The 13292-nt window shown below is 42.9% G+C and overlaps 3 protein-coding genes across 3 annotated transcripts; 1 reads left to right on the top strand and 2 right to left on the bottom strand.

Moving 5' to 3' along the window:
- Positions 1-1209: 1209 nt before the first annotated feature.
- On the bottom strand, positions 1210-2990 carry LOC126372673 (uncharacterized). The gene is made up of 2 exons (XM_050018524.1): positions 2855-2990; positions 1210-2378 (listed from the first exon to the last, which is right to left on the bottom strand). The coding sequence occupies exon 2, from the start codon at positions 2196-2198 to the stop codon at positions 1836-1838; it is 363 nt and encodes a 120-aa protein (XP_049874481.1). The 5' UTR covers positions 2199-2378; positions 2855-2990; the 3' UTR covers positions 1210-1835.
- A 1884-nt stretch (positions 2991-4874) lies between these two features.
- LOC126372553 (uncharacterized) lies at positions 4875-6238 on the top strand. The gene is made up of 2 exons (XM_050018377.1): positions 4875-4969; positions 5403-6238. The coding sequence occupies exons 1-2, from the start codon at positions 4879-4881 to the stop codon at positions 5903-5905; spliced, it is 594 nt and encodes a 197-aa protein (XP_049874334.1). The 5' UTR covers positions 4875-4878; the 3' UTR covers positions 5906-6238.
- Positions 6239-10277: 4039 nt separating this feature from the next.
- Positions 10278-12724, bottom strand: LOC126372125 (uncharacterized). The gene is made up of 2 exons (XM_050017724.1): positions 12577-12724; positions 10278-12339 (listed from the first exon to the last, which is right to left on the bottom strand). Exons 1-2 carry the CDS (start codon positions 12629-12631, stop codon positions 10868-10870), a joined length of 1527 nt encoding a protein of 508 aa, XP_049873681.1. The 5' UTR covers positions 12632-12724; the 3' UTR covers positions 10278-10867.
- Positions 12725-13292: the final 568 nt, after the last annotated feature.

Genomic DNA, 13292 nt, shown 5'->3' with positions numbered 1-13292 from the left:
GGATTCGAACCCGAGGCCTCCGAATCGTGAGCCCAACGCTTAATCACTGTACCACAGAGGCCGTTTATTTTCATTAAAAATGAATGTTAATAAAAAAAGAACGGTTCGAATCCCTGTGGGGACTTAAGTCGTAAGACCGAAGTTCCTTCTAAAATACGAACCCCATTCTTTAACTATTGTGTCTGGAAATCTTGGCTTTAGGAGGTGTTGGCAACCCCAACATTAAGTAATATAATAATAATAATAATAACTTTATTGCACAAAATAAGAGAAATACAAAAATATATATTTACTTAAAACTAAAAGTGTGCTTATAAACTAATTAGAATTCAGGAGTTGTACAGGGGTCCCCAAACTAGGCAATGCCTGAATCTTGGGGAACCAGATATTTTTTTTATTAGAAACTAGCCTTAATTTTACTTACAATGTAAAATTATAACATTTCGATTGCAATGACATGTGTCGCGTCACTTCCGTTTTTCTTCTGCTCCATTGAACTACATTGACGTTTTAACTGCTTCTGCTACATTGACGTTTTAACTGCCAATCCTCAGACAACAAGCCCTCTACAGCCATCACGTTATTTCACACCAAATCCTAACAGGAGGATATTACAAAAATTATAATTCAATTACGCATGTAATGGGTTTACGTTACTTTGTAATAAATAGGTAGAGTGCGGATCTCTGAAACCTTAACAAAGAAAAAATAAAACGAAATACTGGTTATAAAATTCTTTGTAATTTTATTATTAGTTTGAGGTTTGAGTGCACCTCCTCAGTTGACTTTTCCTTATTGCTGGTGTAAAATTAAAGTTTTATTATAAAGAAAGAGAGTAGAGTAGACTAGTAGTTGTTTTAAGAAATAAATATGTTATTATTTTTTATTAATATAATAGGCTCGCGTTTGACCTCAATCTCACCTGATGTTAAGTAACGATGTGGTCTAGGGTGGATCACGCTTACCTTTTAATTTTATTATGAGGCTGTGTTATGTTATTTTATCTTCCAGTAAAGTCCCATTGAAATCAAGAGCAAGAGGGTATTATGTTGCAGGCTGCATGTTTGCTCCTATTTTCTCCTAAGGAGGTTACAAATGTATCAAAGTACTGTTTGGTAATTTGAAAAAGGTTGTTTTTAACTATCGTTATAAATATAATATTGCAAAGGAATAGGGTAGGGTCTAGTGAAACTCAAAATAAACAAAGTATCAGGCTTAACTCAGTATAAATTTTAATCGTACTTATAGATTTTTTTTTTTTTTGACGTGACTTATTGTAGATTTGCCGCAGATGGCATTAACTACTTGGCCGGACAAATGGGGAGCGCTGAAGGCTCTCACCCGGTACAACGTTTAAGACAACAGGCCTGAGGGTGCCCAGTTGGGCGCGAACCTCGGCTCAGGGCGTCGTCTGAGAGGAAAAATATTTGAAAGAATTAATCGACCCTGGTGGGTCGATAGCGATAAGCGCTGAATGAGGGAAATCGTCGACCACGCCGGCGGGGTCGGTATCGGGGTCCTGAAGTGTTTGGTGTCGCGAGCTGATTGGCTGCCTCTATGGCTAGAGTTATAGATTTTATGTAAGTGGGTACGAAGCATGAAATTGTGAAAAGTTTTAATAACACACTCATGAGTTAAGTATTATAATACTAAATAACTGGCAATATGTCGATGACATCATATTTCTATATCGATATCTTATTTTACATAATGATAAGTAGGTAAGTATTACGAATTTAACTAGAATTAAATGAAAAGATCTCCCGCGGCACGGGTGGTCGGTCTTCGGCTTCGCTTCATCTGCGTCGTCGACGTAGCAGAGTTATTCTGAAACTTTAAATCATAACGGTTTTAAAAAACCCTGGGTTTGCTCTAATGGCGGTATGAACCACCTCCGCCGCCGCCGCCGCCGCCTCCGCCAGCGCGCCATCCACCCTGACCACCACTCCCATAGCCGCTGCCGTGACCGCCCCCATGTCCACCGCCTCCTCTTCCACCGCCGCCGCCGCCGCCTCCACCACCGCCGCCGCCGCCGCTGTTACCTCCACTACCGTGACCACTTCCACTTCCATGCCCACCACCGTGCCCATGGCCGTGGCTTCCTTGGTTTCCGTGACTAGGTCCCCTTCCCCCGCTGCCATGTCCACGGTGGGTGTCGTGGCTGCCGTGACCACTCGTTCCACTTCCTCCGCGCCCATGGTCGGTGTTACCGCCTTGGTCCCTCCATTGGCTGTGAGAGCTGTAATGGCGCTTGTCGTGGGTAGTGCTGACGTGGTCACGTGTGCTGCTACTGCTGTAGTCTCGGCTGCTGGTCCGGTCGTTACCCCCGCCACTGCAGGGGTTACAGCCCCGGCCACTGTCGCTCTGACGGTAGTGATCTGAAAATTATCCATTATTGAGCTGACAAATCTACAGATGGCAAAGATTAGAATAGAATTAAATGATATTCTAAGTCTTTATTCACCTGTACAAACTTTTGATACGAATACGAAGACCGACACACGAAGTCCTCAGATTCAATCCTCAGTCAGTTTTACAACATGGAAGGTACATGAACGTGTTCTATGTTTTTAGTTTGTTCTCCCAGTCCAGCATTGAACTATACTTAAAGCTTGCTGCACACCTTTATGTACTGTTCGAGTTTGAATGCACGCGTTCCACACAGAAGTTCATCGTATTTTCAAACTAACTTACTTCTCCCATAACGCTCGCATTACCCCATACTTGGCACCCTTGATCACCGTCCACGCGCTCCCCACTTGTCTGTCCAAGTATTTAATGCCATACGAAGCATCTACAATAAATCACCTCAATACTGTGTGAAAAACTTAAAATAAATATTAAAAATAGGTACCTGGGGCAGCGTATGCTACGGCCAGAAGGCCTATCTCCAGGCACAAGAGTGTAAGACGTCCCATTCCTGTTTGTTTAACTGTGGTCCGTATAATACTGTAGACATTAACTTCAACGTAGCTTTTATACAAACACTATGTATAATACCTACTGGCAGTGATAAGGAGTAACCGCGTCACCTTTTGCCGCTAAATAATAATTCTGACATCATGTGTGGTGCACTAACTAGGTCATCGACCATGATAGAAATAAGAGCTTGTAAAAAGTACGAAAAATGGCGGACTTACAGCCTAGAGGAATTTCACGCAACCGTAGGGTGATCTGTCATTATCTTTCCTACACTTCTTTTATAAATACATACAGAACCTCCGAAATATTTCAAGATGGTATTGGTTAGGATTTCCACAGCTACGTAGTCTACGTTCTAGCTGAGTACCACTCATTGCAAGTCCATTTTGTGTCAAAGCATTCATCAAAGCACACTCTGGAAAGACCTCGTTCTTTATACGTTCACTGTATAACTGAAAATTAGGTAAACGCATTGGAATTTATGTACATAGACACACTATGGCATGAAAAAGAATCTGAAAAGCTTCCCGTCGGATTTTCCCATCTTCCCTAGTGCCCCATATATGGGACATGGAGGTGTGATGCGAGATGGAGAATGCCCCTTCTATTTATACGTAAAGATACTGTTTATTCTATACTTACAGTTAGTTATAGTTAGTATAGTTAGTTCTTTAAGTAGTTATAGTTAGTCTGTTGTGTAGTTACTTGTAAGAAATTAACACAAAGGTGGCATGTCGATTGTCATAATCGTGGTTAAGGCCCCAGGCACCTAGGGCTCATACTTTCTTTTCATGCCTCTTTATTTTCCAGATGTGGCCCCAGAATTTTAATGCTTTTGCGGGGGCCCTGGGGCCTTCGCCCCCTAAGGCCGTTACTGTGTGTCTGGACATGACACTCGTCTGCTAGCTCACGTAATTAATAATATAACATTATTATACTTTTCCTTAATAATGTTTTAAATCTCTTTCGCATTGTATTATACCCTCCTTCTTGGAACCACCGCGGTCAGCAGATAAGATATTTTATTTATAAAATGGAAATACCAAGCGTAACAAACATTGTACAATATAATTAGGTAATTACTTGCTTTATTTATGTAGTCCTTATTTATTAATCATTATCATAACTTTTAAATCATTCATAAAAACCCAACCAAGAGCGTGTTGGGTATTAAATTTAGGATTCCGTCGCCATTACGGGCTGACCAAAAGAATATGAAAGAATCACGTTCCAGAGAGAGAGAAAATTTAAATAGTTTTTTTTTATCAGATATAAAACATTATTACACCATGAAACCACGTGAATCGAGATAAACTTACTTTGTTTATAATTTTTGTATTGTCATTGTCAAACTCCCGTGACAACAAGCTACTGAATGCAATACTTACTTATTAATTAAGTTTTTTTTTTTTACTTATTGATCGACATTGAAATTGAGAAAATATGAAAGAAAAATAAAAAAGACAAAATACACTTGCGCCAGAAAGTCGACTAGGGAACCATGGAAATCCTAATCCACACCATCTTGAAATAGTTTGGAGGTTCTTTATGTTTAGTTAGTTAGTGGGGTCTGTTTTCCGCATTTAGACTCTAAGTTTATGCGTGCTATTGTTGACTACGTAAGTTACCCTAACTTCTTCCCGATGCTCAGAAGCCTCGTTGTGCTGACACTCCCATGCATTCCAGGATTACATGGGAAGCAGTTTCTTCTGCATCCAGACAGCCTCTACAAATTCTTTTCAAAGGCTCTTCATGTATATATGGTGACAGATCACCATATGGCCTGAAAATCCTGTAGGCTGCCATTTTTCATGCGTCCTCTCTTTTTATACGCATTTCTATCGTGGTATTATTTAGCTGCCAAAGATGACGCATTTATTCCTTATCACTGCCAGTGTTATTACATATATCCCAGCCTTTGTATAAAAGCTACGTTGGAGTAATGTCTACAGTATTATGCGTACCACAGTTGAAGAAACAGGAATGGGACGTTTTACGCTCTTGTGCCTGGCGATAGGCCTTCTTGCTGTGGCATACGCAGCCCCAGGTACCTATTTCTAATATTTATTTTAAGTTCTTTATACAGTTTTGTCGTGATTTATTGTGGATGCTTCGTATGGTATTAAATACTTGGTCAGACAAGTGGGGAGCGTTATGGCAGCGGTAAGTTAGTTTGAAAATACGATGAACTTCTGTGTAGAACGCGTGCATTCAAACTCGAACAGTACAAAAAAGGTGTGCAGCAAGCTTTAGGTATAGTTCAATGCTGGATCGGGGAAAAAAAATAAAAACATAGAACACGTTCATGTACCTTCCATGTTGTAAAATTGACTGAGGATTGAATTTGAGGACTTCGTGTGTCGGTCTTCGTATTCGTATCAAAAGTTTGTACAGGTGAATAAAGACTTAGAATATCATTTAATTATTTTCTAATCTTTGCCATCTGTAGATTTGTCAGCTCAATAATGGATAATTTTCAGATCACTACCGTCAGAGCGACAGTGGCCGGGGCTGTAACCCCTGCAGTGGCGGGGGTAACGACCGGACCAGCAGCCGAGACTACAGCAGTAGCAGCACACGTGACCACGTCAGCACTAGCCACGACGAGAGCCATTACAGCTCTCACAGCCAATGGAGGGACCAAGGTGGTAACACTGACCATGGGCGCGGAGGAAGTGGAACGAGTGGTCACGGCAGCCACGACACCCACCATGGACATGGCAACGGTGGAAGGGGAACTAGTCACGGAAACCAAGGAAGCTACGGCCATGGGCACGGCGGTGGGCATGGAAGTGGAAGTGGTCACGGCAGTGGAGGTAACAGCGGCGGTGGCGGCGGTGGAGGTGGCGGCGGCGGCGGCGGCGGTGGAAGAGGAGGCGGTGGTCATGGGGGCGGTCACGGCAGCGGCTATGGGAGTGGTGGTCAGGGTGGATGGCGCGCGGGCGGAGGCGGCGGCGGCGGAGGTGGTTCATACCGCCATTAGAGCAAACCCAGGGTTTTTTAAAACCGTTATGATTTAAAGTTTCAGAATAACTCTGCTACGTCGATGACGCAGATAAAGCGAAGCCGAAGACCGACCACCCGTGCCGTAATTCGAAATACTGACCTTGGCGTTCATTCTGGCTGCTCCACGGCATAGAATAAGGACGTATAGAACGGCGACTCTCCGCTCCCCACCAGCGTTTGGACTAGGTTTACCTCACCCCTCCCTCGAACATAATTTAGACCTGAATCGTATGGTGTTAGACGTCACACACACAGGTGCGCGTACGATAATGTCAACGTGTAATGTCTGTATACAACGAGTTTTTTTTTCCTTGGTCTTTTATTTACTTAAGGGCTTTTAACAAAATTTGTTATGCCAGCCCCATCGATCAAGACTGACTAAAACTGATAAAAAATCTTATTTAATTCATGCCCCCACCAACAACAGTCTAAGATGTGATGCTGTTGTGAATGAAAGCATAAATCAAATATGATTCTCTGCTCGTAGGTTCTTATAAAAAGGCCTCCAAGATAGGTTGTTTGTAAGAAGTGTCCGGGGTGTGCCCACGTCTCAACAACAGCTCAGTAACGTAGACTAATAAACCCAAAAAGTTCCAGGTTAAGTATATAAAATAAATAAATATTCATTCATCATCAGGCTATTAACGTCCCCACTGCTGGGGCACGGGCCTTCCCTATGGATGGATAGGGATCGGGCCTTATACCATCACGCGGGCCCAGTGCGGATTGATGGTTATTAACGACTGCTAATGCAGCCGGGACCAACGGCTTAACGTGCCTTCCGAAGCACGGAGGAGCTCGAGATGAAAACTTTTTTTTGTGGTCACCCATCCTATGACCGGCCTTTGCGAAAGTTGCTTTACTTCAACAATCGCAGACCGAGCGCGTTAACCGCTGCGCCACCGAGCTCCTCAAATAAATATTAAGTACTTACATTAAATCACGAGGATGTTATAGAATTGCAGTAGAAGATCGTGTGATGTATTCTGACAATTTCATCTGTTTCTAGACGTAAATTACAAATTCATATTGTATTTTAGGTAAGAAAGCTATTTGTTATTAAAAGTACTCGCGTAATATACGAGTACCATAATTATCATATAACCATCTTTGATCTTGAACTTGCTTACCTGACACTATCGAGCAGAACAATCATGGCAAGTTAATTGCAATAGGTACTTGTATACAATTATATAATAATGTTGTTTACCTACTAACGTTGTCTGCATCAGTACCTTTTTTAAGTGAATTATTCTTCTATCCTATATTCTTCTATTGAGGAGCTCGGTGGCGCATCGGTAAACACGCTCAGTCTGCGATTGTTGAAGATAAGCAACTTTCGCAAAGGCCGGTCATAGGATGGGTGACCACAAAAAAGAAGTTTTCATCTCGAGCTCCTCCGTGCTTCGGAAGGCACGTTAAGCCGTTGGTCCCGGCTGCATTAGCAGTCATTAATAACCATCAATCCGCACTGGGCCCGCGTGATGGTTTAAGGCCCGATCTCCCTATCCATCCATAGGGAAGGCCCGTGCCCCAGCAGTGGGGACGTTAATGGGTTGATGATGATTCTTCTATCGTGTGGGTTGTGAGGTGCATTACCAACCTCAGCGACCGTGTTGAGGGTTATTATGTAGCCGCCAAAGGTGACATATTTGGTCGTGTGACGACTACTTACATCAGTAAGTAGTAACCGGAACCAACGGCTAAACATCCCTTTCGAAGCACGGGTCATCTTACTTTCGGACAACAAGGTGATAATGTACTATCCAACAAAGTAAATAGCATAGTGATTTTTGTGTGATATGTTATTGAATATGCACCCTTATAATCGGTTTATTGTGGGCAACACCACTAGTTGTCATATACCTTTATTTTTAACCCCCGACGCAAAAACGACGGGGTGTTATAAGTTTGACGTGTCTGTGTAAATGTCTGTCTGTGGCATCGTAGCTCCCAAACGGATGATCCGATTTTAATGCGGTTTTTTTTGTTTTTATCCATAGACTTTCGTTCTCTCTGCCTGGTTTCTTCCAAAAAAACATCTGGCAAACGTAATGGTCGTATTTTGCTTTATAAATTAATCCTTTTGAATCTCATTGACTGTATGTAATTAATCGTGTTCTAAAGTGACAATAAATATTATTCGTGGCTCACAAGAAGTTGCTTTTATTATTCCAGTCAATCACCATTGGATTTTGTCAAAAAGCCTTTCTATATGTCTCCACCGGGATTCGAACCCGGGACCTGATCGTGAGCCTAACGCTCAACGTGTATAGTATGTGGTTCTTGCTTCTTATATATGTATGTATGTGTACTTATTATGTATGTATTGCGCATATTGTACATTACTTAGTTTGTTACCGCTATCTTTGAACTTTTGCATATTACTTCGGACAATCAGGTGATCAGCATGTAATGTCCTAACCAAACTAGGGATCACAAAGTGATTTTTGTGATATTTCTCCAATAATCGGGAAATCAACAGCCTCCGTGGTCTAGTGGTTAGAGCGTTAGCGTTATATAGGCTGTTTATGTTGTGTAATCGGGAAATACTAAGGAGTAGGTTTTTATTATACTAAAAATAAATCTACTACAGTCTACAAAGTATCACAAGGTACCACAGAGTAGGTACACATCAAACAACTTTTTTGTGTCGCTCTTTGACGGATGATTGAAGAGCTCTGTTTACTAGCAGACGATCTTATCGCAAAAAATATATTTGTGGTTACATAATCAACTTTTGGAATCAAACCTGCTTATTGTTTTTATACCATACATACCTACACATGTATAATAAAGATAATAAAAAATAGGTATACATACATAAGAATATACGATCTTACGCCCGGCGCCATAAATCACTAATGGGGTGGGTAGAGCCACATAAGTCAAAGACATTTTTTTTTGTTTTGGTTTTCCCCGAAGGGCAAGGCAAAGGGAACTATGAAAGGGAAAGGAAACGTGGGAATTGGTGTCAGCGATGTTGCAATCGAATGTGCCGTGTGCAAAATGTTGTCAGGCACTATCTTCATCAGCAGATTACGAAGGGGATGATATCGTAACACCCGTACAGCCATGTCTTATGTATTTTTTTCTTGATGATGATTAATGAAATGATGAAAGCTGATGACGATGAAGGATGAAACCTAAGCCCCCACCCTCGGAGCAGACTCCTACTCCGAACCATAAATGAATTTTCAGTAAAAGTCTGCATAAACTTTCGAGTTATAAAGCGGCTTGTTGACACGAAGCGAAAATAGATAGGTACACTTTGTTTATTGAATATTCCAATATAATAACACTATCGTGAATGTTTAATGCGATCATGAACCACAAAACACCATTTCGTATTAATTATTAAGATTATTCAATAAAGAAAGCAACCGTTCCGTTCCCGTTCCCGCCAAAAAGTCCAAGTCAAAGACAACTTGCAGACAACGTTGAGACGAAATCCTAAGATGCATGTGATAAACATTATGCTGAAAAGAGATCTGAGCCTACCGCCCATAACAATAGGGTCGTTTCCAACTAGTCAAATCAGAAAAAAAATATTGTGAAGATGAGTTGGTTCAAGTCCCGTCCGAATCATATTTTCTTTGATTTACTTACTTAAATCTCATTGTGAGTTTCCCTAAGCACGGGTAAAGGTCTACCAGGATCAGATAGGAAATGGGGAAATGAAATTTCCATATAAGCCACATACTTTTTTTTTTATTATTTATTAAAAAATTGTTTGTTGTACCTATCTAATACACCTAACCTGAATTTTTTTGGGTTTATTAGTTAAACGCTTGACTCTCATTGAAGGGTCGCAGGTTCAAATCCAGCACGGACCTAATCCAATGATTTTCGAATTCATTTATCCTAGATAAGAAGAATAAGAAGATAAGTTTTCCTTCACACACAATAATACCCGTGAAATGTATGACCTAACCTAACCTGCATTTGGGCTGGTATTCCCTTTCGTTTAGGCGCTTCTATAATAAAAACCGGACTTGTCAAATATTTAGGTTAGGTAAGCGGACCCTGTGTGTGTGTGTGTGTGTGTGTGTGTGAGTGCTAGATAGATGATGAGTTTATGTTGCATCTACCTACACGTACTTAGTTAATATTTTTTAATGGAACTGATAAAACTCATTTGTAATATTCACTTTTAAATTATAAATTATTTGTGTTATATACTTCAATGATTTATGAGGAAGTAAATTGATCTTATAAAATACAACTATGTATTTAGTTTTCGTTTTTATAAGTTTTAAAGGCGGTTTATTACCAGCCAAGTACAAGTTCCAGACTCATAAAAAGTTAATTACAAAAAGGTTGAGATGGGACATAATAAAAGACGTCAATGCATGAGAATATAAACTTAAATAATTTAATGACTATAAAAATTAAAAAGTCTTGCTTATCGTAATCATTAACATTTTTACAAGCGTTCTTACATTATAAAACTAGTACCTAACTAACAAAACACGGCACTCGAATTTGGTATCGCGCGCGATAGGCACCATGCTACGGGCGCTGCTTTATCAGTATTTACAAAAATATGGCAAGCATTTCCTCACATAGTAACATTTCATACCTACTTTCACTATGCAAGGGAGGGAGCTGTATGCAATCTTTAGATGTAGATAATTTAGGCTTCATCAACCCTGGTTTCAGGGTTACTATTGAACCGCCTAAGCCCAAGACATGGCTCATGTAACAATTACAATATACTTACATGGGGATACAGAAGTCAGGACCGACTACTTAACTTGCCCTCCGAAGCACGGGGACAAAAATTTTTTGAACCCAAGATTACAATACAACGAATACCGAGATTGTATAGCCTAATCCAAAGTCCAAACATACATTGTAAACTCTAAAATATTATCACATGGTGACAAAATGCTTATACATCATAGAGAATGCCTTAGTTTTCTAATACACCAATTTTTCATTTGCCGTAGCTACCGCTACTAGAGCTAGCTGAAGCGGAGGCTTTCGCGCTGGCGGAGGCGTAGGCCCCCCCACCTGAGCTTCCTGACCCGCCACAGGAGCCATCACAACCGCCAGAACCTCCATGGCCGTCTGAGCCGCTATGACCGCCAGCCCCACCGCCCGCGCCCCCTAAACCACCTCCATAACCCCCGGCGCCTCCGTACCCTCCACCGCCTCCGCCTCCTAGTCCTCCACCATATCCACCGCCTCCGTAAGATTTGCCACTGCCAGAGCCTCCCAAACCGATGTTCAGAGAGCCTGATATTGTCTTACTGAAGCCGAGGCCACCCAATCCGCCACCGTGGCTGGATCCACCGCCACCACCGAGTCCCCCGCCGCCCCCGAGACCTCCGCCGCCTCCATACCCCCCGCCGGAACTACCGCCGTAGCCGCCTCCAGAGCTACCGCCGTAGCCGCCGCCAGAGCTACCACCATATCCGCCGCTCCCAGACCCGACAACTTTCAATGTGCTGCCGTATTCACCGGAACCACTGCCTCCAGAGCCTCCAGCGCCACTACCTCCAAAGCCTCCGCCACCACCGCCTCCGAAGCCGGCGCCGCCACCATATCCGCCTCCATTTCCACCTGAGGCCCCACCGTACCCACCGCTGCCGGATCCCACTACTTTAAGAGTGCTGACGCCAGATCCACTGCTGCCATAACCTCCGGAGGCTCCTCCAGTGCCTCCGCCGAAGCCAGCGCCACCTCCATGCCCGCCGCCGCCGCCCGCGGTGTCACCGCAGCCGCCGGAGCTACAGCCCGAACCACCGCCAATACCACCGCCGTCTATTTTCACAGTTACAACCTTGGTAAACCCGCCACCGCTGCTTCCACCGTAGCCGCCTCCACTGCTTCCTCCGTAGCCACCACTGCCTCCGTGTCCCCCGCTAGATCCACCGCTGCCACCAAGGCCGCCGCCGCCTCCGAATCCACCGCCGCCTCCGTATCCACCGCCCCCGCCGCCGCCGTTGCCGCTGTAGCCGCCGCCGCCGCCGTAACCACCTTTGCCTCCGTCAAGTGTTCCGGTGAAAGCGAAGCCGCCAGATTTTCCGTCATCCGATTTTGTGTACACAACTTTTTCGTTTCCGCCGCCTAGGCCTCCACCTAGTCCTCCGCCTCCGCCGCCGCCCAATCCTCCCCCTCCGCTGTAACCCCCGCCGCCACTATATCCTCCCCCACCATTACCCCCGACACTGTATCCTCCGCTGAATCCACCGCTGCCGATGTTTTTCAAGCCAGCGTGGACTTTTCCAAGTATTCCGGAGACTCCTTCGTGGATGGCGTCTAGGCCGCCCCCGAAGCCACCGCCGCCGCCGCCACCGCCGCCGTAGCCGAAGCCGCCCCCACCTCCAAAGCCGAAGCCACCTCCCCCGCCGCCTCCGCCGCCCCCGCCTGCGTCAGCGGCACCATAACCTCGGCGCACTCTTTCTGTAAAAATATCGGAAACACTATTACAATATCTGATAAAAAAAATTACAATCCTGACTAATATGCTTATTACCTAATTACATAAATGGAGAATATCGGAAAAAGCTTTAGCTATTAACTACTAAGTACTTAAGTATGAATAAACAAGTTTAAAAAACCTCCATTACACGTTTAAAAAATGTAAGAAAAACTTTGTTATATCTAATAATAAGGTAAATATGCAAAAAGCGTAATTACCTGATGCACCGCACAGCGCGGCGAGACACAACACCACACATAAACGCCGCCTCATGTCTGCTTGTTGACTAACTGGATAAACCTTTATACAATCCTTTTATATTAATATCATCAAACGTGAGTAGAGAATCAACTCTTGGGGAAAACAATTAGTTTTTATATCACGCTTCCCATGGCAAAATTATTCGGAATATATACGTAATCTACCTACCAGGTAACTTTTTGTCGGCCAATTATTTAGGAGAGGTTTTGAGAATCGGTGGTTGTTATTAGATAGATCTTTTTTTAAGAGAACAGCTGACGTAATCGTACATCGACCTTGGGAGGTTTATAAGTGTTTAATAAGATAACTATAATCTGTAGGTATATAGTCTAACTAAACTAGTTTAAAGTAGGTATTTACAATTTGAAAACTAGTTGTAAGCAGTGTTCTAGCGTCTGTTGTACTAGTATGCATCGTTAAATTTTATCAGTGCCTAGTTCATTTATAGATTAGTAATTTCTTTCTATTTTCGAAGGTAGAATATAGGAGAGAATTTAGTCTACTGTATATATAAAACACGTCAAAAGAAGATGGAAATATTTAGAACAAAAGAAGACTACCTATGTATGATTTGAGTTATACATATGTACCTATTTCTGGTCAATTTACGTCCATTTTAGCCCAACAGCTGTAGTGACCGCTCGACACGATGGCCCAGTGCTGGCCCAGCTTA

This window comes from Pectinophora gossypiella, chromosome 2 (genome assembly GCF_024362695.1).
Source record: "Pectinophora gossypiella chromosome 2, ilPecGoss1.1, whole genome shotgun sequence".
NCBI lineage: Eukaryota > Metazoa > Arthropoda > Insecta > Lepidoptera > Gelechiidae > Pectinophora > Pectinophora gossypiella.
Note: the sequence above shows the minus strand (reverse complement) of the source record. Positions and strands in the feature narration are given on the sequence as shown.

Excerpts from the sequence above, each read along its gene's own strand:
- LOC126372673 (XM_050018524.1), bottom strand. The coding sequence starts at position 2,198 with ATGGGCGCGGAGGAAGTGGAACGAGTGGTCACGGCAGCCACGACACCC.
- LOC126372553 (XM_050018377.1), top strand. The coding sequence starts at position 4,879 with ATGCGTACCACAGTTGAAGAAACAGGAATGGGACGTTTTACGCTCTTG. Across the intron at positions 4,970-5,402 it reads TGTGGCATACGCAGCCCCAG|ATCACTACCGTCAGAGCGAC; the intron begins GTACCTATTTCT and ends GATAATTTTCAG.
- LOC126372125 (XM_050017724.1), bottom strand. The coding sequence starts at position 12,631 with ATGAGGCGGCGTTTATGTGTGGTGTTGTGTCTCGCCGCGCTGTGCGGT. Across the intron at positions 12,340-12,576 it reads CGCGCTGTGCGGTGCATCAG|AAAGAGTGCGCCGAGGTTAT; the intron begins GTAATTACGCTT and ends ATATTTTTACAG.